The sequence below is a fragment of the Arctopsyche grandis genome, chromosome 12 (assembly GCF_051622035.1).
Source record: "Arctopsyche grandis isolate Sample6627 chromosome 12, ASM5162203v2, whole genome shotgun sequence".
In the NCBI taxonomy this organism is placed as follows: Eukaryota; Metazoa; Arthropoda; class Insecta; order Trichoptera; family Hydropsychidae; genus Arctopsyche; species Arctopsyche grandis.
In genome coordinates this window covers 16,462,344-16,490,150 of record NC_135366.1, presented here as the reverse complement: position 1 = coordinate 16,490,150, position 27,807 = coordinate 16,462,344, and the positions used below count along the sequence as shown (strand labels likewise).

Here is a 27,807-nt window from a genome sequence, read left to right as displayed (position 1 = left end):
AAAACACTCAAAATGGAAGGTGATGCTCTGTAGATGTTGACATATTTTTAACAAAAGTGCTCCTCAAGTGGTTTCAGTAGCTAAAATAAATGTGTAATGGTGATTGGTGGGTGGGAGAATACCGCGCTCGATGATTCTGACTATAAAATATGTATCTTCAAGTACGTATGTAGACAAAGAACCCTTTAAAATTACATATGTATCTACTATATATATTTCGATTATCTTTCTTATAATCAATTAATTAGAAACAATGACTCGATTGTGTATGTATCTACATATGTATATGTACATTTTCAAATTAAGTTTGCCGTCGATTTGTATGTACATCAAAAAATATATGATTGCAAACGCTTTATCGTATAAGATGTAGAGATATTCGTATAAAGCGTAACCGAAGCAAAGTGCGAAAAGATGATTCTGATTTCGCTAAAAATTTCGAATTTTTAAGGCCACTTTTCTCATCTTTTTTATTACAGTTTGAACTACAAGCAGTCACAATTGTTTTTCCTTATATTATATGTAGTATACTAAATTATATAATGCAAATCTTTAATTTCTATAAGCTTTTTTCCATTATACGACTTCTTAAATTTGATCATACTAATCTCGTCGAATCTGTCAGGATTGTGCTTTTTAATTTGGAGTTCAATCAAAGGGTCATCTTTACGTAATTTATCTCAAGATCGTTTCTTTACTAGTCTGCCTTTATTTTGTTTTTTGTTTTTTAGTGGGTATCATCACGCCTTTACGGGGGATATCAAACTCGTCGTGGCATTGACGAATGCTTTTCGTTATTCGTAGAACCGACCGTTGTATTTCATTGTTATTTTGATTGTTCGGGACTCGCGCTGTTGTTGTGCCGATTAATTTCGGATAGCGTTTAATTGCCGGTTAAGTGAGTGTTTTCACATCAAGACGAATCAAACTCATTATTCACGAGGCAGCAGCGCGGATTGACTTTGATTCATTAGTTTTCGTTCCCGTTTCGTTTTTATACACGTACATATATATCGTATCTACCCATTGTGTGGTGCTCTTTTTTCGTATAAACACTAATTTATAGCGGCCGTGATTATGAACAGATATACATGTGTATAGTAACGAAACGATCCAGGAACGATCTATAATAATAATAATAGTAATAATACACGAAATCAGAATTAATTAAACGGCTCTCTGTAATATTATGAGTGCTCGCGCGCGCCTCATATATATATACACGGATATATTGCTCGCGGAGAGCGTTGATTGAACGCCACGTCAAAATATCTACGAATCTGATTTGTAGTGATGATTGACTTCGGCTAATTACGAACGTAATTTAAAATATATATGTATGCATGTATATCGTATGTAATAATGTGGGTGTGTGTGTATGCATATCGTTTTATAAAAGCGATTGCTTCAAATCGAGGTTTGATGAAAGAAGGTTTGATGCATCGATGTGAACATATGGTTCGTTAGTTTTGTTTTTGAATCGATTTTTTAATTAAGGATTGCTTTCTGAATATAATATACAAGGTTATTGTTTTATTTTAAAATGAATTTTTATTTTTTATTTTTTCCTCGTACGAATTTAAATATTTCATCTGTGTAGAGGTTCACATTGCACATTTATAAAGTCATATTAAGTCAAAAATTAATAATTGGTTATATATTAGTAATTGTTTTATCATTTTTTTTATCATTTCTATATTTCTTAAATTATAAAGAATGTAAACTTCCGGATTTAGTCTAAATACTGAACCAAACCACTAAGTTACATAATTGGGTTATCGGCTAAAACATATTTTTAAAATGATTCGGTAAATTTGCATATCTATTTGGGGCAATCATTTCATCAGGCCAAAGTTTTCATTGATGATGTATAAATTTAGATTAATTAATCGAAATATATACTATTAACGTGAAGGATATTACAAAACTGAAAGTATTTTTCGCATATTATGTATAGTTATACAATTATAGAATTGTGTTTTTATAAAGCACCATATAATTGGGTCAAAGTTTTCAATGCGTTCATGTTTGTATAATAACATTTTTGGTATAAACGTGTAAGTTTGAGGTATTTTTTTTTTTTTTGGATAAGCTTCGTATACAATTGGGCTAATATTTGTCCTTGGGTTTCAATTAGTTTGTACTATGACATACATACATATAAATTTAAAATGTATAAAATTGAATACGTTGCATAAAATGCTAATACATATATCAGCGACTTTAGGGCCAAGAAAAAACAACGGCAAATTCAATAAAAGCATGGATATAAAATAAAACACGTTACACAGACACTGCTTTCACCGAATGCGATAAGTAGATGTGAGTTGCATTGTCTGACACCTGTCCGTCGGTCGAACATGCATTTCCGTAAGTACATACTACATAGGAGAATATTGCATTGTGTCGAACAATAAACGCCTAACGTTGCAACTACACATACATATTACCTACGTATAGTACCGGCGATTATTCAAATTCAATCGAGCCTCCAACACCTATATAAGTACATTCTCGAGTAAGAGCGGGTCTGCGAGTTAACACTTTAAGCACCGCTATCACATTTTTTGCGTACGATTCGTGTTTGGCGCGTCTCTTTTTCGGCAAATCTCCGTTAATTCGTTGCGCACGCGCATACATATAAATTTAATCTCGTTTTATTAACGACTCGTGGTCCGTCCCGGCGCATTTAACAAACGCCAGTCGTGTAGAGGCGAGGTTGATTAATTAAGCCGGGGTTGATGGGTTAAACAACACCTCTTAGCGCTCGTGCATTGTTTATAATGAAATGTATCTCACGTGAGAGTAGAGCTCTTAAAATCGCCCCGAGCTTTTCTTATTCGTGTATGTTTGAGTGTGTGTTGTAGTAGTCGGTGTACTTGTTTATGGATTGATCGGTTTGTCAGTGGATCCTGTGGACTGGATGACCGATTGGTAATCGTTCTCTGATTGGAGATTGGAGATTGATGTTGTGTGTGTGTGTGTACTGATCTAATTTCCACGCTGACTTTGTTTTGACCGATTGTGATGCAATGTTGTTGCGGATCGTATTAAATTAAAACAATGCTTTGAGTGTCCGTCAAAATTGACGGGACATGATTTGATTAATTGTTTCATATATTCTATTGTTTCTCGTCGTCTTCACCGTTTATTTTTTTTAACTGTCTTTTTATTTATTTTCGTCTTTATAGCCATCTAAAGAAAAGTATTAAATAATTTATAGTGCAAAATAAATACACTTTAGAATTTATGTTGGATCACTATATAACTCCCATGCGCTTTACAGATCTGTTTTTTTTTTTTAATTTAAGTAATATGAAAGCTTTAGAAATAAGAAATAATCGTATATGAAAGCTTTTTTCATATAAGTTAATATTTTTGTAAAATGGATTCAATTTCAAACCACATGAGCAAATCACCAACGTAAAATCACATATGCACATATTGTACATGAATCTTTTTTTAAATTTTAAGAAAATATGTAAGGGATGGGAGGCAACAGTAGCTCAGTGTATGTATGTAGGTTCAGATATAATGTACTTTTCTTGGAAATTTATTCTATAATGGATGCTGCTCGATATGTCCGTGTTGTGTATACCCACTAATAAATTCTCATATATTTTTTTGTTACATTTTTTTGATCATATGAGAAAAATGATTACCGATCCATAGTATCATTGTTTCTTACTGTTTATGTTTGTTTTTGTTTTAGCTGTATGAAATCAACGATGATCCAAAGCGGAAAGAGTTCCTTGATGACCTGTTCTCGTTCATGCAAAAAAGAGGTGAGTTTTTATTACATTATTATTTTACATGTCTACATACATATATGTAATATAAATAAATATACATACATATATATATATATATATATATATATATATATATATATATATATATATATATATATTTTTTTTTTTTTTTTTTAATATTATAATATGTACTTTGACAAATTACATTAATGATGTTTATGTTTTGATAAGTGCATAATAAGGGAATATTTTTGAAAGAATTTGTCGTAAGTCTTATTAGTGAATGAAATGTTTGGAAATCTTCGGCACGCGTACTTCAATCGCTCGAGCCTTTCATTCATAACGGTAGAGCCCCCCCGTACGAAAATCGTATGAAAATCTTATTCATCATTTCGAATGTGTACGCAATTTTTAATTCCGCGAATCATTTAACGCTTATTCCCTATATGTGTATGTGTGTTTTTTTTCCGGAATTACTTGGTATGAAAATTTATTTTGTCTTACAATGGTACGAAGAGAGGACGCGTACGCCACAATGATGGCGAATTTGCATAATTGTTCTCGCTTTTTGGATTTACAAAAGCACTTATGCTAACCCGCCGATTTATAAAACGTAGTATTATACATTATACTTACACACACATACACACACGCTTAAGAGTTATAATTATGGCCGACATAGCTTCCTAATTGTTCCGTCAGAGCGTTTTACGCGCGAATCGAAATTCAAAACGTAACTTTTGATGTCCGTGTATAATTCGCGAACAAACAATTCGAAGATTTTTAATGATTTGCACGTACATACGTCAATACGTCAATTTCGACACGATTTCCTACGCCTATTTTTAATTTAATCGTTTATATTGTGTGTGCATAGTATTATAGATGAGTTATAGACCTTGTGTAATACAAACAATTGGTTTCAAACATTACATTTTCATGGTTTTTCATTACTTTCATGTACATATGTATATACATATGTACATACATATATTTCAAATTATTCCACTTTTACCAATTTTAAACTAATGTTTTTGAGCTGGATTATATAAAGAAGATCAATTCATAGTTCTGCTAAATTAGGAAACTTCATACACATACATATGTACATTTGTACCTATGTAAATACATAAATACATATCGCAGGTACGTATTGATTAAATTTGCATGATCGATTATTATAAATAAAATACAGCTATCTATCGATTCATTATATCTTTGTTTTTTATACAATTACACTTATGTACATTATAATATCTAATTTACAATATTTCTATTACATATCGATCTAACAGTTCGCGTCGTTTATTTTATTTCATTTTTTTTATCTGACCAAACCGTAAACTGGTTGTTAATGGTTCCTCATCCTAGAATAGAGATACCGTCACGATGATATATATAATTAACACAATCTTGATTGATCTGCTGAACACGAAAAAAATAAAAACTTGATCGACACGTACTAATGTGTTTAAATTAAGGTTTCAGTTTTCGTTCGTATTGCTCGCGTACTAACACTTTGTACACAACTGATATAAACACAAGACCACTGAAAATCGATATATCACACATTGTTAAATCGTACCTTAGTTTCACATACCAAACATATAAATACACCATCCATTATAAAGTACGTCTAATAAATGATCTCAGCGGACGTGGAAGTGTCGACAGCTCGGGGTGAGTCGACGTCCGAGGGTCATCGGTCTTGGTTATGTAATTTTATGTAATTTTTTTCCTATCTCCAAAGTAACGTGCAGTGCAAATTGAGAGCCACAGATCTGTGTATCTAGCCTGAGGTAGTTCATATAGTGCCGTACCTGCGAGTCCGTCCCTGTGTGCCCACGTCCGAGCCGTATGTTTAATTTCCCCATAATTAATTACGGCAATTCATCAGCTCGCGTCATTATTATAGGCGAATGCATCACCGAACAAATTGGATTGTCAATCAGATAAATAAATAGGGTATCGGAGCCGTACCGACGCCCCTGCAATAAATATTTGTTGTAAAAATAATAATACGGACGCATACGTAACGGATTGGGCGATTTAGATGCAAAAAAACTTTGAGATATTGACTTGATTTTTTTTCAAGTTCATCAACGTCCGTTTGCTTACTCATCGCTTCCCATACTAAGAAAATCGTATCCTGTGCTTTTGAATATTGTGTATAAAATTGAATTGATTAGCTCCATCGTTCTGTGAGGTCTAAAAGACCCGATAGAATTTATCTGATTTTATTATTGAAACGCCTTTTATTCTATTATTATTTATGTAGGATATTTGATTGAACCTCTTACTTAATAATAAGGTATTATTGCAATAATATTTTAATATATTGCTCTTATCAAACATGCCTCATTTTATTTTACAAATATTGCCATATTACCCTGAGATTTTTTTATCTAAATACAAAGCATATACATATGTATGAACATATTTGTAGGATCTGGTTGTTTGAAGACACGGGCTGCGGTGTGACTCGCTGGGCGGTTTACCCTACCCAACTATCGCATTCGCGTCACATGACAACCATTCTTCAACCTAATCAACCATTCTTCAACCTAATCCACATATTTATTTTGTTTTATAGTTTTGTCTTTGTTCAAACATTCCGAAGAACGAATGTACCATTTGATTCCGTGATTATTCAAGCTATTACCGTTTTGATTTAATCCGTAATAAATTTATTAATGAACGTTCATATCCGTATATCCACATACATTCACTCGCATTACGATTTTAATTTAGTAATAATGGAGTTCGCGTCACCCACGTTCATTGTATGCAAAATACGCGTCCGAACGTTCGGAGTGCTATAAATATACCGGTTTTCGGTCGACCGGTTAAAATGAACGACTGATGATGATAATGATGATGATGATGATGCTCTCTTTCATTAATCGTCGCCATAGATTGCGTAATTATTGCCGAAGAAAATGAGTTATTTTTACTACTTATTAGACCCCCCCCCCCACCTCCACCACCCAAACGTATCTACACAAGTAATACATATTGTAAATAATGTTAATTGCCATCTATATTTCACACACATTGTTATTCGTTTGAAAGCGCTGAAATTATAAATGTATGTACATATGTAAGTTCTGTACATTGAATGTCGAAATACGTTATATGTAAATTGAATGTTGCATTATTATTTTTTTCGAAGCGTACAAATTAGCTATGATTTGATTGATCACTCGGTAATTGCATCGCGATATAACCACGAAATTGTAATCATGAAAGTTCGTGCCAATTATATCATATTCATGTGCGTAAAAGTGAACCAAGTCTAATTTATTTGTGAGTGTGTGTATTTTGAATGGATTTGCGTGCATGTTGTTCGAGTTGAAAGGGTTAATCAAATAATGCAAATCTATTAACGTATGAGTCATTTCACAACACGTTCTTGACCTCTCGCACTCCCCGGGATACCGGTCGAGGATCTTGTCCGGCTAAAATCATGGTGAAGGGTGATGACAACATTGTGAATAGTCCGTAATATCTATGCATGTAGTTGAGGTGATTTGAATTCATTCCCAGAAAAGTTTTCGAGTGAGGGAATCGTGGGTGTTCGGTCTCTTTTCTCTCCGGGCTTGATGATGATCCCAAGAATTAATCATCGGAACGATTGCTTGAACGTTGTCTCTTTCACACTTGATTGATTGAGCGTGAGAGGTTCAAACTCTACTCCCGACTATATATTTGCTCTGCGAATGATTAAATGTGTCCGAGCCTTGCTCGTTTATTTTCGGAAAATTTTGGCATACGTGCTTTAATTGCGCTAAAATATCCCCAACACTGAAAATATATCAGAAAAATTTGCATAATTGACAATTAAAATGTACAAATATTACATATTATAATGATATTCCTGTTTCATACGTAAATTTAGTCAACTTTTGCATTGATCACATAAAGGATATTCAAATTTTGTGGTATTAGTATATGATTGATTACCTCTGTTTTGATAGTAAGCATTTCGATTAAATTTATTTATTTTATTTTTCCTTGTAGAGAGGATCAAATTTAGTCTGACCTTTACCAACCTATAATTTGATGCATGTATGTATGTATTATGTAATATATTTTAGCCTTTGTAATTTAAAGCTCTGTCTTAATTGATGTATTATTTGTACATATATTATTTACTACACAATCAATTTGTCGAAGTTTTAACTTATACTCTTTTAAATTTTAAATCTGAGCCGAAAAAAAGCCATTTGCGTATTTATGAAACAAATGGAGCAACAAGATTTTGATGAATGTTTTCAAAAAAGTGTATCGAAGAATTATTTATTATTTGTATTGGTTTTTTTAGCGTTTCAAATATTTGAACATCGCCGGCTTGTACGCTAATCGCCGTAGGAGATAATAGGGCGTGTCCCGTAAGCAATCAAGTTAAATTTAACAGATAATAAATTTGTTTCGTCTTTGTGTTGCTCACCCATCCACCTGAAAAGCCCTCGTCGGGGTCAACTTCCATCTGATTGTTATTCATTCATCACAAACTCTGTCTGAGCGTATAAACCATAAACAGTCGATTTGTCGATACATACATAAGTATACAGAAGATTGGTAGTATTTTTTTTGTGGATCACCCTTTTTAAACATGATTTTTTTTTATTAAAAACTATTATAAAAGGTACATATATAAAAAAACTGGTATTCAACACCATTGTCTGCGATTGTTTAATTATGATTTTATTATTATTATTAAATATATAAGGATATTTCTTGTCGGGGCTGTTGTTTCCGTTTAACCCCGCTTAGCCTCGGGTTGTTTTCGATTCGATACATTTCGCCGTTGGCTCGTAAAGTATCTGGGGAACAACTGGGGTTAATTCCTCTCCTTCTGATGGTCAATCAATCAACCAATAACGAGCTTGATCTCGTACACATCTCATTATACTCATGACCGTAACTTCGGTGTATATTGGGTGTTCACAAATGTACATACACACACTTCTTCATAGTTGCACATCAACGCTGTTTTAATTTGTTAGATTTGGGTGAATTAGCACGGATTCGAAAGCTTTGATACTTATTTTCTTCCAGTAGGATTAATGGAAAAAAATGGTTTATTTGTACGTCTTTATAAATGTACTGAAGTATGTTATTTTCTATTTCCATATGTTATTTTCTATTTCTAAGTGTGATATTTTATATTTCTATTTCCCTATGTTATTTTCAATTCCGGGATTGAAAATATGGTTCGGAATTGTTATCCTCAACGTGTATCAATTATGTATGCTAAATTGCTCTGGCTACACCCTGTATTTTATACAGCATTAATGAAGTTCATTCTGGAACCGAATTGCCTCGCCTAGCTGTGTATGCGTTAATGGGAATACCTAAAAACGATTACGCCGACCCTCAACGTGTTGAGTTATTGTCTTTTTTATTCCCACTACATTATTGCTTACGTTATTAATTTATCTAAATCGTATTGTGTACTATTACGCGAGTTTATCTATCGAATCGTAACTTCGTATAATGTTGTTGAGTCCTCTTTGGCAATTTCATTTATTAACTTGATGGCGTGATTAATGATGTCTTCCGCCTTTTTTTCCGTTCAACTTTAGTCCCTCTTTAGATGCACAAGTATTTAATTTAGAAGCACTTGACAGGCGTGTCGCCATATTGAAAGCAATAATGCCAAACAAAAATGCGCAAGCTCATCATGATCGGGTTCGTATCGGGCACCGAAACATACGAAAATCATGTTTTGTTCATCCAATGCGATACAAGAACAATGTGAGGCATTTCCGAAAACATGAATTTATTTATGTCTTTTCGATTTAGACGCACACAAGCGTGCCATTAATCATTTCGACGCGTATTATTTTATAAGCGATTTTTCCGTTCAAGTTTTGGACGTCTGTACGTCGTCGCCTTTTCTAATCGAAATGCAATCTTTCGAGGGAACCTCTATTTTAAATGATATGAATTTATTAGTGATGGTGACGACGAGTGATTTTTCCGCTTTTATCGCCTTCATTTCGTTGCCGACGAACCGCTAATATTGTTTGTTTTGGCCGTTCGGCCAGATGATATTACAAAATTGAATGTCCCCAAGTTTTCGTCTTTCTTTGTGTGTGTGTTAGATGTGTCCTTTTTTTGAGATTTAGACAAATAGCTGTGTTAATATTACCCACTTCTCTCAAAATATTGCACGCTATTTTCGTACAAATCACGCTATTATAAGACGTCGTGAAAATGAAAAGTTTTTCCTGCGAGACGATCTCTAGTGATCTCATGCGTTTTTTTTCTTATACTTTGTAGTCAACAGTATCTTATACGATTTGTATTTTTTTTTCAAAACTGCGCTATTGATCTGCAATAAGACAGAAGATAATAGATACATTACAAGAGCGGTTTTCCTCTCATGTCAGCGTTACTCAAACGTTGTGTCGTGTACGCATAGTGGACGGCTAATTTATTCGGCAACGACAAGGCGTCCGTGCCAAGTCTGACAAATGTTTCCATGTTACATACTGACCTCAGGGTCAACATGTATCATGGCAGTTTGTAACGTGTCGCATTTTAACATTATATTAACAAGATCGTTTCAGATACGACAGATATCGCTCTATATACATATTTTTTTTAATATAAAATGCTTACGCACAAAGATCAGCTGCTGAACAATTAATTTATTTATTTATTTATTTAATAGTTTTGGACCATTGTGGCATTACAGGAAGAACCTAATGCGCCACAATGGCCTACATTTGAAAAATATATAAAAACATGATATAAAAACAAGTAAACTGTAAATAAAGGAAAAAAGCAAAAGCAGAAAACATGGTAAAATAAAATTACAAAAAAAAGTAACAAAAGGAAAATAATACATCATTCAGAGAGAAAAAAAAAAATAACAAAAGTGTAAAAATTAAAAATAAAATCCATAAATCCCATTCTTTGTTTACACTGATCAAAATTAAAATAGTATATAAAAATGTACAAAAGAGAAAGAAAAAATAAAATAAAATAAAACAAAATATGAATAAAAAATAAAATCACAGCGAGGCCCAAATGGAAGAGAGTAGATTAAGATTCCACTCATTCATCACATTCAAATTAAGAAAGTAATGATGAGCGCAGGTTACCAGATAAATATGTTAAGATAACATCCGACAATCTACGCTCCCCAAGGTGGAAAATATCACATTCAGGGACAGCAGCAACGATTTCATTGAGAAGTCGAATAGCTCTTGGAATAGGAGCCATTCGAAAAAGAACTGTGCGAGCAGCAGGTACAACCATTAAATGATGATGTCTACCACGCACATAATTATTAGGGACATAAAGTCCCAACTGTTCCAGCAACAACGGGCATGACGTATTACCACGCAATAGCTGGAGAACGAAACGAATTAACGAGAAGTTTCTCCGAAGTTCAAGGGAATTATACCCAAGCATGCCCAAAAGGAAAGGAGTAGGATAGAGATATGGGTAGTACCCATACTCTTTCTTATAAAGAAAACGAAGAAATGCTTTTTGCACTTTTTCTATAATAAGAGAGTAGTTTGCTTCGTGCGGATTCCACACAATTGCATTATACTCTAGCTTACTTCTAACAAGCGAGTTGAAAAGCAAGCGAGAAGACAAGGGGTTGGAGAATAATCTAGCATATCTCAAGACAAATCCAAGTCGACGAAAGGAAACGTCAGCGATTGTCTTGATGTGGTTGTGAAAGGTGAATTGAGGATCAAAAGTGATACCCAAGTCGACCATTGATTCCACGCGCTTCAACAATACGGATCCAATGGAATATCCGTGACAATAGAGCGAATTCGCACGTCCATAACTCATAATAGCACATTTACAAGTATTCAGTTCAAGCCCTAAACTGGAACTGAACTCTAAAACAGCGTTAATATCAGCTTGAAGGAGAGAGGCTTGCCTCTCATCCTTAACAGCAAAGAATAGTTTAACGTCGTCAGCAAACAAGAGACATGAAGCATTGCGTAGTACTTTTGGGAGGTTATTAATGACTATTGTAAATAGTAAAGGGCCTAAGGTGGACCCCTGAGTTACACCAGATCGCGTAAAAAATGAAGGAGATTCATAAATACCATATCTAACAAATTGCTTCCTATCACTAAGATAAGAAGCAAAGAGTTTAAGAAGACGTGGAGAAAAGCCCACTTCAGCTAATCTGATCATAAGAGCGTCATTGTTGACAAGATCAAATGCTTTTCGAAAGTCAAAGTAGGCTACATCAACTTGTTGTCCACGGTCAACTTTAGACATGGTATAATATGAAAAGCAGGCAAGATTAGTGGTAGTGGAACGACATGGTGAAAAACCATGCTGCTCATCACACAACAATCTTTTGAACTGCAAAAGAATCAAACGGTGAAGGATATTATCGAAAATTTTGGGAATAGCCGAGATGATAGCAATAGGTCTGTAATTTTCAACCTCATTTTTAGAGCCACTTTTATGAATGGGAATGACTCTAGATAATTTCCATTTTTCAGGATAATTACCAGAATCCAGAATAAGGTTAAAAATAAACTGAAGAGGCTCTAAGAGCGAATTACAGCATGCCTTTAATACGTCAGGGGGCACACCGTCAGGCCCAACAGACCCTTTCAGCTTCAAAATTGCTATCCTAACATCTCCAAGCGAGACCCGCGGAATGTCTATAATAACACCTTCAGTACCAATTTGGGAAGCCAAATTAGCATCAAGGGATGGTGATCTCTGATCAAATACAGAGCTAAAAAAACTAGCAAAAGCTTTAGCGATCTCAGATTTATTAATATAAAACTGGAGACGTTTTGGGTGTTTGTTGGGCTTAAAAGTATTAACCGATTGTTGGATTATTTATTATGCCCAGTGGTCAAGTTTTAGTAAAGCTTTTTCTAAATGGGACTCTAACCAATTGATGAATTATTCAAGTTTACATGTAATACATTTTCAGTGTATGTTAATTTTCAACTAATAGCCGAAAGTCAATCGTCAAGTATATATTATCATAACATTGGCTATAATTAATAATACATATGTGCATTTAAAATGATTAACAATTCGAATACATTTACTAGTTTGTCATGTTCGTAACGTATAACTTGTAGACAAGCATTGTTATTTTTTCGTAGATGTTTTACTACGCCTTGTTGAGCACGTTTAGATACGTGATTGATGAGCGCCAATAGTATGATAATCCATACTTAATCGTCTGCTAATTATTAAATAAGTATACTTGGTAAAGTTTTCCGATCGCTGTCGCGGTGTGACGTCAATCAATTAGAGCGCGTGAAGCTCGCCTCTCGGGGACGATAGTCTCTCTCTCTCTCTCTCTTTCGGATTATTATATATTTTTTCGATGCGTATCAGATAAATTTCAGCGGGGATTTGTTGGCAACATATTTCGTTAATTCGAGTCTAGTTTGTTTGCTTAGTGATTTATCTGTAGATCGTCCTAAAAGCGTTGAACGTCGCGGATGACGCGCGCACCCATATAACGAGGGGGTTCTTAAAGCGTAATTTCTAACGAAAATGCGTATCCAAGACTGATTAATGACCACCCCCCGCCTCTTTTCAACCCCTGGCCTCCTTCGGCGCTATTTGTCGATCGCTAAATTTCCGCCTCCATAAATTATTTTGCGGAAAAGTCATTGCGTGTAATTTTCACGCCGGACGCGTCGTCAAGTTTGTCGACATTCAAAATTATTTCAAAAACTTCTTATTTCAAATTAAAATCATTTAAAAAATATGAAAATGCGTGGTTTATTGTTTTTATTATCATATTTTTTTTGTAATATAATCGATATATAAAATACTTATTTATTTCCAATATTAAATGTATCTGTCTTGACACGTTGGCCTATCTAATCTCTCTTGTACCTCTAAAGTTCAACGATTTATAACTAATAACTTTACGTGATTTTTTTATTGAGGATTTTGAACATTCCACGGGTTTTTATTGAAAGGTTTAATTTGAACCGTTTTATACGCGTGTTTTATTCGTTTTATTTTATAGTGCGCGTTCTTTTATAAGAGCGTATCGGTCTTAGTAGAACCGCAATTTGGTCGCATTATAAAGTGATATATCAATATTTTATGTTTATCACTATAGCGAAGCTTCTAACGTGTAATAAATCTTCGCATATCCTACTACCAACATTTTTATTACTATTATTATCACAGGTAGAAGTCGTAATAATAACACAGTCGAAATCTTAAAAAATTGTCGCCAGACGCTATTAACGTATTTCTGCAGCCGGCATTAAATTGTTTTCGTCTGGAGAGTTCAGTTGCAATGCATTTCGTAAAATTGGAGGTCGAACTTGAGCCGAGGTCCATTCAATATTATAAGTACATATTGCAGTAGATGATAACCGTTTTTGTGACAGTCAAGCTATAAATCAAACTGTTGCGATTGTGCCAACATTTTTGACATTGAGACCTACATATTATCTGTATTATCACTTTTGGACTAGCCTACGTGAATGATTTTTCTCATTCTGGGTCCAATTAGCAAAACGAACCAATGATTTATACCAACTTAATTTGACTGTGTATATTTGCCGTTGACTTCTGTATTTAGATTAAATTTAAATCAGATGTGTTCGTCAGTGGCATGCAGCTGGCAAAATAATGCATATTGTTTTGTACGAATGTCACGTTTTGCCGCAATAGCAACAATGTATGTAATAACCCGGTGTATTATTTTCAATAAATCGTACGCGGTTTATGATCGACTTCTGCGTACAGATTTTTGCATTGGTCTTGCGCATTGGAAACGCGTCGTCGTCATGCACAAATTGCCCTTTGTGCACATGTGCCATTATATATTTATATATACGTTATATATGTATTAAAAGCTCGCGGATAATGTTTGTATGTGTGTTTGTTCGAAACAATGTATGTATCGAAATCGTTCGCCTTATTTGCATGTACCGCTATGGATTCTCGATATAAATAAGATTTGTATGTATGTATTTCCGTAAGCCATCGGATTTCTCTTGTTTGTTTATAATATTTGTTAAGTGAGTTTTTATTCGGGTTAATTTTAACTTGTTGAAGAATCACATGTGTGCTTTTAAAGAAATAAGAAATCCAGTAGAACGTAATATTATGATGTCATGTCGAATAAAGATTGAGTAATTTTGAAATAGCACGATGCGCTCGTTACCTCTTCGAAATTTGCTACTTATCCTTTGTAGAATAATCGTGACCAGTTTTGTTCTTAGATTTGCAATGTTATTGGTCTTGCAAATTGCCCTAATAATTTTTCTAGATCGATTGGTCTGTGTATGCAAGAATTGAATTTACGATTTAATATTTGGAATGAGTGAATATTTAAAAATAATGATCAAAGTGCTTCTAATTAACTATTAAATTATTTTCTATGTAAAGGATAAATATATGTACATAGAATATAGACAACATACATAAATAATTTTGGAAAATACTCGTTTTTAAAAAATAGTTTACATATTTTTATTTCTATGAAATGATTATAAAAGTATTTAATAGAAAAGTTTTAAATACATATAAGTATGGGTAGTTTAGAATAATAATCGGAAGTGTTTAATCTTGCTCATTAGACTCGAAATGGACCAATATATGCTTTCTAATTGATTATATAGAATCGTACCATTACATTTGCGTAAGTTTATGTTTTCTAACAAAGATACGTTCGATAGTCGTGTTACGAAAAGTATAGTAATTAGAACGTGTGCTTTTTCCTTTCGGCTGCAAATATGGCATGAAATATCGATTGCGGCGCTTAAGGGGTTAAGGGTCGAACGAGAGGCGTCTTCTCAGCGAATCTGCATTATCGCTTTTACAAACCAGGGTTTCTCCATACATATTTACTTCCATTACAAAACTGTATCGTTTTCCATAATTAATAATAATATGTAGATTTTCTTTTGGAATGTGTAATTGCTTTTTTTTGTCTTTGTATAGCTTTTAAGATGATTTGTGCGACGTATTAAACGTTTCTTTTTGATCTGTCTCAATACGCCGACGTGCTCGTCCCACGTGTTGATATTCATTTGATTAATATCTTTAAATAACGACTCGTATTAATAAAAATGCGAAACGCTCTTCTAATATGTACAGGCGATATACAATATTTTATATGGGCGATTATTCATCGTTGCGGCGATTAATTACGACGATCATTCCGGCGATTTCCGATGTCTTGTAATACCTAATCACATCAGACACATGATAAAATCTAATATATCATCTGAGAAAGTAGCTGTAATGATTATATTATATTATATGTAAAAAAAGCGGTAACAATAGAGCTCGATTTTCCGAGTTTATAAACGCGACAATCAGTTTAATTACTTCACGTGTTGCCAGATCAATTATGTTACCTTTCTCCATGGTCTCTTATCAACACGATTTTCCGACGAATTAACGCCTCTCAAATGGTGCTCTCGTTCGTTGAATTATACGCAATTATGATTTTTTTCATTTCCGTCACACGAACATTGTGCGGGCTTAATAATGAGCGACACTTTTGATTGCATTTAATTTTTATTTAGAAATTATTTATGGTTTCGATAGTAAAACTAAGCGTTCGACGCAACGCACTAAACGTTAATTTTTGTGTTCATATAAAAGATCGTAAAATATTATATTTGTTTTTGAAATAATGAAAAGCAATGAAACCGTTTACAACTTAACGTCCGTTTTATACCGATGAAAATCGTCCTAAATTTTTAATGCTCTGTGAGAAAATAGAAATCGAATCGACGATTTTAAAACTGTTACGTATGTGGTCTACTTATTTGATTTTAAAATTACGCGACGAATTAAGCGGACGTATCGCTTGAAATGCCGGCATGGAAAAGGTACATGTTTTACGTTGATTTTTCCAACGGTGGAAAATCGGAAATGTCTCCATTCATCAGCGCTTCTTGACTGATACGTTTTGCGCTCACGTTGACGCCAGCATTCGTCACTGGACAGATGCAGGTCTGCTTTGATAAAAATTTACACGTCTTATTAAAAATTTGTTAAAAGCATAAAAAATATAGTATAATATATAGACGAATTTATTTTTGGTGGAGAGCAAGTGAAAGAACTAGACCGTTGCGTATTCTGAAAATAATTATTTGAAAAATGGTTGAGCGTTCCAGGAGCGCGTTAGTTTTTTGGTATGTCGCGATGAAGCATAGTTTATATAAAACGGCCAGACACAATAAACACGATCCCAGACTTGGAGTGGTCGGCAACCGTTTTATTATGGGATTTTTGCACAAAGTCGGTCCAAACGGTTATGGTCATTTTTTGTGTGAATGATCTCCACACTTGCAGTCAACACGTTTTGGTTTTTTTATTAAGTGGTTTCGAAACATATTGAATTGTGATGCTCTTAAGCAAAATATTCGAAGATAAAAAACGTAAATAAAAGCAATATCGGCGTAATTATAGAACAGTACTTACTTAATAGTATCTTACTTTCCTCTTTAGTAAAAAGCTTTTTATTTTACACTGCTCATCAACAATTGGCGGTAATTTTATGAAAACTTTACACAAACATGAAACATTGTGTTGAAAACATGTTTTGTTATATTATTCTATAGGTTTCTTTCGAGTATTTTTATGAAATCTCAAATGAAGACTAAAATACAAAAAACGTGTTGGGTCACAGTTATCTTCAGCCTAATTACATACATGATTATTTCTATAAAATATGTATCTTTTATATAAATTGGACTTAATTACATCGTATAAAAATGAAAGTACATATTGAAAAGGTTTACATCATCTGGGCTTTTACTATTCGTATAATAGATGTTCTATTTAATATGAGGACGGAAATAAAAATTTTAATTTCTTTTCTAAGAACATGGGATTTCAATTATTTTTTTACAACCATCGCGCCATATGTGTAGGGGGTTTCTCTTTACAACCAAAGGATTTCTACCGAACGGAACGGTTATAAATCATAATATTATTTATGAATTATGTAGAATAGAGTTGAAGTTGTAAAAAAAAACAAAAACGGCTAACTAGAACTGTTTAAAACTTATACGGAACATATTTATATTCGAAATTTCGCAAGATTATTTGTCAAGTCCTAACTTTTTTTTGTTTATATAATATTATAAAATAATTGACAGGTGTTTAGCACTGTCTATTTTTTCGTATTTAACCGTGTGATTTATAGTCAACCGGACGCCCCTTTGTGAGTGTCAAATTGGCGAACATCCGGCCGTCAGCCGATAGAGTATTGCATTTCGATATACACAAGCTCGCTCCGATTTGGAACTTGAATATCAAAGGAGTATCTTCGTATTTTTAATATCGTCCGATTTCAAAGTGATGCTACAATACACAAATAGATAAATACATATGTGGCACCTGCCGCCACGTGCGGCCACGTGAGTGTCCCCCCGGGAAAATCGGGCCAGATTTTCTTTTTGCCAGCGGCGGGGAAAATTAATACGCCGCTTGAGCAGAACGCATCAATCATATTTCTGGCGTATTTGTCTTTCTGATGTTCGGCTTGTCGCATCGTGAATATAATATATCCTATTACAATTTCCTCGTTATTATTATTTGACTTGCCTATGCCTCGCCTGGCCCCGGCGTCGACCGGTGAGCTTTTCAGCAAGGCAATTTTACTTCACACGAAATTTTCATCGTAACGCTTGTCAAGCTTAATAGAGTTTTAAATATGTATATTTTCAATGCGGATTCTTTCAACGCCTACTTTTTCTGCTTCTAATCAAATTTCAAGTGTTGCTGTTTCACCGTGACATTCTTTTAACGTCTCATAGTGAAATAATTTAAAAGGAATCTTCTCCAGTAGATTAGTTATCGATTACTTTCAGTAAAGATAAAATAGACGAACAAAAACCCAACAGGTTTTTATAGTCAATTTTATATGAAAATTTTCAAATGAATCGTTTTTTCATTTTTTTTTACTATCTACACTTATTGTTTTTATTATGTAATAGTTGTTTTACCCGGTTTCGCTCAGTATTTGTAATATAAACAGCTAAAACATGGCGAATCTAATACTAAATATATTTATTTGTTTTTTTATTAAATTTATTTGAATCGAAAAAAATATATATTCAACCAATCGAATCGTCATAGAAACTGAGTTGTTTTCGATTCCCAACCCACAATACTGACAAAGTCTCTTTCGAAATTATATATTAGATACGGACAGATCGCTTTCCCAGTGGTTTTCCTGATGTATAATGGCGGTTATAAGGTGAGCATTTTGTGTGAAAAAGACTTTATAGTAATTGAATAAAATTCTGATTGACGTATGTACATATGTATGTAAATTTGACATCATAATCTTGCCATAGCATGTTAAAATCTTTGAGAAAAACAAATAAATCTTTTGACTTTTGATCGAAGCCAAAATGAAATGTTTTTCCCAGTCATTGTAAAGGTTATTGTAAATTTTCTGACATGTGATCATATTATCTTGTTGGTGTGTAAACGTGTGAATTTATCGTAATTATGCTAGTATGTCTGTCGTTTTATGTGTTTATGCATGTAATTTCCAAGACATGTTAGATTCTGATTGAACTGTCACATGGTCGTATTCCCAACGCTAAATTAGACTTCGTCTCGTGGACAAATAACACTGGTGTGTTTATAAATACGACAGGTTTCGCCTTGACATTGGCGTTTCGGAAGAGGTTCCCTCCACTTTCCCATGTTCGGCTCAAAATTCTATTAGTGCGATATATGTATTCCAGTGGTTTCTCTACAACTACTATTTATAGAGGTAGACAGGTCTAGCGCTACCGCCGACACTTCGAGTGGGCTTTCAATTTATCAATGGAAACGGACACATGTCCGTGTCCGTTGACAAGTCGCCAAAGAAATATGCGGTTTTTTGATTAACACCGCACAATGTTGTGGGTTGCACACTCCCGATAAACAAACACAATCTGATCCACTGTTTTACGATTTCAATTCTCCAGATTAACATCGGTCCATCGCTTCAGAAGATTTCAAACATCAACTCGAAAGTTGATCGCACATTCTACTCAAAAATAAGATTGGATACTTATCATGATATAACGAACAGGTTGAATGCAGTGGTGTAGTGCTAAATAAAAAAGTACTAGGGCGGTGTTTAATTTTAACGACCCCTCCCCGCTTTTTTCGTTACTTAAAAAAATGTATCCTAATATTGGTAATACAAATATTTATAAAAAAAATAAAATACTAATCAAACTTGAAAAGTCAATCAAAATGGTCAATTGAGTAAGGCTTATTATTTTTTGCAATATAATATACGGTTCTGAAAATTTTGTTTCGGCATCATTCAAAGTGTATATGTATATTTTTTTCAATTGGTTGTTGTTTGGCTATTTTTAAATTTTTTTCTGCACTCAAATGGGCATTTGAGTGAGGATACGGTTGTAGTCACCAAATGTTAAAACGGGAGTCTGTTCACAATATTTGGTATACAAAATTTTATATGAAATATAAGCAAAATTATTTTTTAATTGTACTCGAAAAACAATTTTTATATTTAAGTACCAGGGCGGCGACCTGGCTCAAAAAAAAGTACCAGGGCGGTGACCTGGCCCGACTACACCACTGGTTGAATGTAATTTGTGTGAAGTGTATTTATTATTTGTATTTGTCATTGTTGAAGGATTCCATACAAAATTGGCATTACTGAATATTGTCTTCTTCATATAATCATGTTTGTCAGTAATATGTGTATGTATGTAAAATTATTTATCAATAGATATTTTATATATAGAATTTCTGTCTGTTCTTTAAATATATTTGATAGAAATTAGCATTTTCTAGCGCTGATCCAATTTTTTTACGATCGACATAACCATGGCTATAAATTCCTCTGCTAAGTTGTAGCTAACTAGACAACTGCATCACTCTTGTTCTGTCTCCATTGCAGTCAAATCTGATAGCAAGTCGACAGTTGATTTATAGCTTGCGCGTATTTTTCTAGAAATTTATAAATAATCTAATAAATAAAATGTGCGACGCGATTGAACGTTGATCGAATTCCTTGGCACAAAAACGAAACAAAGAAAATCTTAACAGACAAGTGCGATTTGGGAACGTCAAAGAAAAAAATGTATTGTAATTAAGCGTGTGACAAGCCTTTAACCATTTTCTTAACACCAGAAAACACCAAACCTCGCTTTCAATACATCTGCTCCATTCCAATGTACTTCCATTTAAAACTTATAGCTGAGAGACCTTATATGTATTCTAATTTTTTTGTAAAATGCCTTTATATAAACCTTTATATTAGAAAAACCTATTCATGTCGGAGATGGGCCGCGAACCTCATCTTTAAAAACTCTGCTATATATTATACGTACAAAACACCAGTATCTGGAGGCGTCGCGACGTTGATTTAAATTGTGTTTTTCCACAACAGAAATAAATTGATATGAGACGCGGCGTCTCCGTCGATCTTGAACCAGAGACAAAGGGAATGGCAGACACATTAGTTTCAATCAAAAAGCGAGCTCATGTGCGATGCGACTCAATCGCTTTATATTTTATTTATATATATATATACATATATCATCGACATTATATACATGCATATGTATTTTTTATTATTTCTTCGAAGTCGCGACGGCCAAAAATAATAGAAAACAACGTTTGATGTGTGCGTGCGAAATGGACAAGAAAAGCGCTTTATTATATGGGCAGCGCGAATCGAAAATAAAAATTAGATTAAAACGAATTTAATGTTGTGTGAAAAGTTCGCGGCGCGGATGACGGACATGTTTAATGACATGGGGTTGCTCGAGGTGAGATATGTGTATTTTCGCGTTTTGACAGCGGCTCTCAAATGTCTCACCGTTGCATTGATGTGACGCAAACGTTTTTATTTTGTCTATATGTACATATGTATGTACCTATAGATACATATGCATTATTTTCATTCGAAATTGATTCTTCAGATCTAGTACCTACATATATAAATATTTTATTTTTTTTGTATATATGAAGTACGTACATATGTCAGAGTTCGAATGCTACATATACTCATATTTCCTTGATAGGTGTGGGGGGGGGGAGGCTGAAGACTGTTGAATCAATTGTTTATTCCAACACTAAAACTATTATATAATTAACTAGCTTAAACACTAGAATTTATTTACTTTGTTTAATCTTTGACATGTATGTATGTATTATGGTGAATTTTGATATATTTATTTCATCGTTGTCACCATTTATATTTGTGAACATTATTGAATCAACGATGGATTTGTTTTGTCCAGGTGCACATTTCAATCGGTAGGTATATTTAATCACTTTGATTACATTTAAAAAATGGCTTCTCGATAGACCTACATACAATTACGACAATAATAGACGTATCGACGTAATCGTATGATGGGCGTGTCATGTATGCACAGGTGAGCTCGTGCCCACCTCTGCACGGGGCACAGGTAGCTCTCAGCCTATCTGCCGATCTTTCGGTGGCCCCCACTCGGCTTTTTTTACGACTATTATTCGGGCCCCGGTTAGCATCGTCATTACGTTTTTATTGTTGTTATTACGGGGATCCCCCCTTGTTCTCGATGACGTCGGCGGCGCGCGCCTCTGACGCCCTCTATTATTTATGGAGTGTTTTTTCGTAATTGGGGGACCCACCTCGGAACGAGTAACCGGCCAACGGGGTACTAACCCATCACTGAGATATAACCCAAAAATGAACTTTACCATATAAATCTGGGAAAATTTCAAATCGATTTATGATGAATTAAATGTATTTTTTCATTTTATACTTATTTAATAACCGAAACTTGGCCCAAAGATTAAGTGTTTTTTTTTACCTTTGTTCAAATAGTGACACCATTAGATATTAAAACCTTTTTCAAGAGAACTTCACAACATGGCAAGTGGTACAATTGTTTGATACGGTGAAGTCCCCAATCCTAAAAAAATCAGTCGAAATCTCAAGATCAAATTTTTGAATGAAAAATGTACACAAGTCAATTTCATATGAGTTGATGATAATAATAAATACGATGTTTAAAAATAAACAGAAACAATAAAAAAAATAATTTGCTTAAGAATTTTGAAATAAAATTCACTTATTTTCTATTAATGCACAAATTTAATAGTAATTTAAAACAATTTTCTTGAAACTGTCTGGTTACCTTGTGTTTTTTCTTATTTCAATATTCGCATGTATCAGTGAAAATCTTGCCGTGGAAAAGTCTCCATGTAAAAAAAACAAGGAGATTTCCATGGTACGCCACTTGTATGAATGTATAATATACTATTTGCCTGGTATGTGCTGTGTATGTGCTGGTTTTGAAAATAATATCAATTGAAAGATTTATTTCATAATGTATAGAAAGGATTAAATTTAATGCAAGTCACGTACAACAAAAGACAAGCTCCCGATAAAAAGGTTAATAAAACAAAAATAAAATGTCGCAATTTTAATCGTTTAAATCCGAGCGTATGCATTATACATACATACATATGTGCGTAGTTACATTTGAAAATGAGCGGTTTAAGTTTGAAAGCCCGCCGAGCGTTTGACAAATTGCATTACATTCATCATTCTTAACGGCATCTGGTTTTCGCGATTTTGTCTAGGTGGTAGTAGTTTAGTATGTAAGTAGTCTTGAATAATGCAATTGTTTCTGGTTTTATTGTGTGCGTTTAGGTTTTGTTCCTCGTTGTTGTTATTGTTGTGTTCGACGAGTGTATCTAAATTGTTTAATCTGGTACGTGAACGTGGCCCTCTCACCTCTGGACGTGTGTTTGGGTGCCCGTTTCGACGGACACGATCTGTTAATGATGCAGCCGTCGCCAGCGGGTGGTCCGCGTACCCGCATTATATTATGGCGCGGACAGGGGTCCTTAACCGGATCGATTGCCGTATGTCAATTTGCCAATTCAGTCAAATTCTCATTATATATTATACAATTAAAACTGTATTGAGATAGCTATCGACAGTTAAAAGTTAAAATTGCTTCATTAAATTTAGATCTGCTTAATATAATTCAGTAGAACATTTTTATATATGATTATTAATTTTAAAATGCGTAAGTCGGATTTTGTATTTATTATTTTTTTAATAAAATATATATGTATATACCTATAAATATTCATGACTTCTAATCTGTAGGTATGTATGTATGTCTTAATATTTTATTTCATTAAAATTCATTTCCATTCCTTTCATATAAGATTTTTTAAATACATACATGCATTTTTTATAGACATAAATAACAGTATGCAGAAAATATATCATATATGTATTTTATACGTTAGGTCTTTTTCCGCTATACTTTCTTAATTCATTATACTTTTAAATATGTACAAATGTCAGAGCCGTCCAAAGAAAAAGTTAGAAAAAGAAAGAGTCAAAAGCTTAAATTTGCCCCCCCCCCTTCCTCTCTCAAAATGCATAAAAATATTAAAAATAATATATGTATGTATGAAAACTATAATCATATAAAAAAAATTAAAAAATCCAGTAATAAATATACATATATTAATTTTTAATATGACCAAATAGAGGAACATGATTACTGAAATTAATAGAATTCCAAAGTTTATTCTTTTTTGCATTCAAATAAGAAAAGATTTATTGGAATAATCAAGAAAACTCTTTGGTATGTACAAATGAAATATCGTACGTTTTCAATGTCATTCTGGTCAAAAGTATTTATAATTTTATTTTATTAGAGTGGTCGTTATATTGTTATTTTTTTTAGTATTCTAAATTATATAATACTTAATTTCTAATACAAATCTTCTATGAGAACTAATTATCTCAGTCATTGTAATATAATTTAGAATTTTTTTATACTTATTCTGTATCTCAATAATAACATTTGACTGCTATTAAACTTGAACAAAACATGTACTGAAAAAAATATTTTTATTTGTGCTAAACTGAAGAACACACCCGTACATTTCATATCGATAAATAATTGAATGCATCGATGGTATTACTATTACATGAATTTAAACGTTTAAGCACCTAAATAAGAGCCGAAGTGCCCACATAAGGCTATAAATCACTCTGGATGTTGATCAGTTGGCTCGGCTACCAAAGGTTCAACATCCGCGTGCGCGCACTGGTCATGCCTTATCGGTCCGATTAATTTCCCGTGTCGATAGTTTGATTTATTCAAATTTTTATCGAATATCGAATCATCGATTAATTTACATCCTCGTGTCGTGATTAATAGTTATTTTTATCGATACTCCGATATACATAATTAATATTCTCGTTTTATGCCAAATCGACCCACACACACATTTCTATGTTCATACTTACACTATAATATGTAGATAGATACCTATCCTAGTCAAAATCAATTTCGAAACGTGCACACTTACATATATCAATTTAGTATGGTATCATTGTAACCAAACCGATTTTAATGAGATGTTGACACAATTACCAAATCGAACCCCCTTTCTCGAATCGTCGCATTGAGGGGGTTCAATTAGAGGGTGGCGGCGGGGGGCCTCGGACTCCGCCCCTAGGGCGCCGCCTGTTTGCTCTCGCGCCTTATCGAGCCTCAGTTAATTAAACCCATAGCCAACCACCTCGTGCTTTATTGTTCTCGCGTGATTTAAGGTTTGATGGTGTGTGGGAACCTCTCGTGATTTATCCGGGAAAAATTAAACCGGCCGCATAATTCGATTATAATATCCGGGTAATTAGTCCGCGCGGTGCTTAGTCTCCTAGAGTGATTTATACTTTATTATGGTCCAAACGTGTGCTCATATAGGTACGACTCGGAAGATTCGTAATGTCGAATCTTCGAATAAATTTCATGTATAAATTGGATCGGTGTGCACCTATCTGATTCAATTAATCACCGATCGGATCGGAATGTGGAATTGAACGTGTCGATATCTGGTCACCATCTGACCGAGTAACAAGATATGCAATAAAGTCGAATAAATTTATGGTGCAGTATATCAGTCGGCCAAATGTGCTTTCGATTGCTTTTCAATTGTTTTCGATTAATAACTTGTTTTATTGTTATTTGCGTTTAATGCAAATTTTATCTTATTTGGATATCTGCGCTCGGCTTTTGATCGCGCTCGTATTATACACATACCAATCTTAATATAAAATATTTAAATAATTGAATCTGATATCGAAAATCAATAGATTTATACATTGACCAAATTAAACCACAATTCGTAAATTCGGCAAATTTTTTTATATCTTAAATTTAAATGTATTCAAACAATTTGTAAAGAAATTGGATGTGATGAATCTTGGCTGTGGGATTGAACCATTTCATACGGTGCATTATGATTTTCTCAGAGAAGATTACTTTTCAGTGCCGATCAGTTAAAATCGTACGACAATGCTTGACCGTGAGTATCAGGCTTAAGAATGCGATATAAGTCGATATGCAAATTATAAAGTTGACTTGTGGCTCCATATTCAAAAGGTGAGGCCACGGAATCGTTCATTTCAGCGAGCGTATATAAATTAAACATTCGTCGATGGCAGCAGAAGTTAGTTTATGGGTTAATTTGAATGATATCCTTTAATTTAATACAAAAAGCGTGAGTTTCCATCCACATCATCTCTTATACATTTTTTGTTTCGATTAATGTTTAGACATTTATTGCGGCTTTGTTCATCGTTCACGCAATATGATAGATACGCGTGCGTCTTTTAAAATTATGGCGTCGTCTTTTTTCCTTTCTGTTTTTATTGTTTTATTCCATAATATATATTATTTCTTTCTTTCGCGTTTCAGTCGTAAACGGCGGCCATGTTCGTTTCTCTTTCCACGTCCAATAACTCCGGTTATAGTTAATTACAAATAAATAAATTATTCAATAATCAGCCCGTGGGCAGATGGGGAGATAGTATGCCTTCTTCTCGCGCGCCTGTCTGCGGTGCCGCATCAGCCTTGTCGGATTGGTAGGATCGCCTAATTGGTAAACCTTAACAGATACACGACATCTTCACGCCTCGGCAAGGACGATCAGGGCTGGTGAACACGTCCTGTGGTTTTAAATTCCTCAAAATTGTAAATTTCGGTTTTGGCGTAGAACTACGTCACGTGTTAACACACCTTAAGCGGGTCACGTAGTAATACGTTTCATATGAGCTTGACGATAAATGCGGGATACGTAGTATTACGTTTGATATTGGTTCATCGCGGAAGGCGGGATACGTAGTACTACGTTTATTCTATATGGTATATGGAGATTTTTTTATATGAGTTAAAATGTTGAGCGATTTTTTAATCTATTGTATTTATTCGCACAGCTTTGTGATTTTGCTCGCTACCGCTAGTCGCCGCAAAAAAAAAATTCGCCCGCTTTAGGTGTGTATGCCACGTTTCAATCCCAAATTATATAGAGCAATAACGAAAGGTGTACTAGATATATTTAAAATTAGAAAGTATACAATTAAAATGCACTAAAGTATAATAATATAACTAACTTTAATCTTTATATCATATCATTAAGCAATACCATGACACTCTTAAATTATAACAATTATTTAGCGATTGGCGATTAAAGGTCTATTTGGATACATAATTACATATATTATCCAGCTCTGCACGTTAAAAACTCGGCACATCACTGCACAGAAAGGGCTATTTCTATTCATATTATACAGCACCGCCCGTTTTCGATACGTTCATACTCTTTTTGGACGAGTGCTAGGCAAAATCGGCTTATATTTACATTACAGAGCGCGAAATCGCATACGTCGATTCAATTAATTATGAAAATATTAATATGACGTCACTATTTCCGCCACTATGACGTCACTGTATTCAAAGTGGCCAAAGAAAACCGGTTCTGCTCGATACAATTCGGTGACATGTACTGCTGTGTATAACATGAATAGATCGTGTCGGTTACTGCAGTTACGATACGCCACGTACATGTTACGGGACATATGAATGTACTAAAAAATATTTTTCGTACTGTTTACGTGCAGTTGCCGGTCTGTGCTATGCTAGTATTAGTATTAGCCTTTAAGCGGCCTATAAAACAGCAAAATTTTCACAGTAATAATACTCTAAATAAATATTGTACATTAAACTCTTGAACGAGTCACCAGTTGCCAAAAACC

The 27,807-nt window shown here is 33.9% G+C and overlaps 1 protein-coding gene across 1 annotated transcript in view; it reads left to right on the top strand.

The window, feature by feature from the left end:
- The window catches only part of LOC143920447 (protein dead ringer-like), a 145,779-nt gene that overhangs the window by 69,513 nt on the left and 48,459 nt on the right, over positions 1–27,807 (top strand). The window contains exon 4 of the mRNA XM_077443337.1: positions 3,713–3,785. Within this exon, the coding sequence (XP_077299463.1) occupies positions 3,713–3,785 (73 nt within the window). The remainder of the gene's footprint in view (positions 1–3,712; positions 3,786–27,807) is intronic.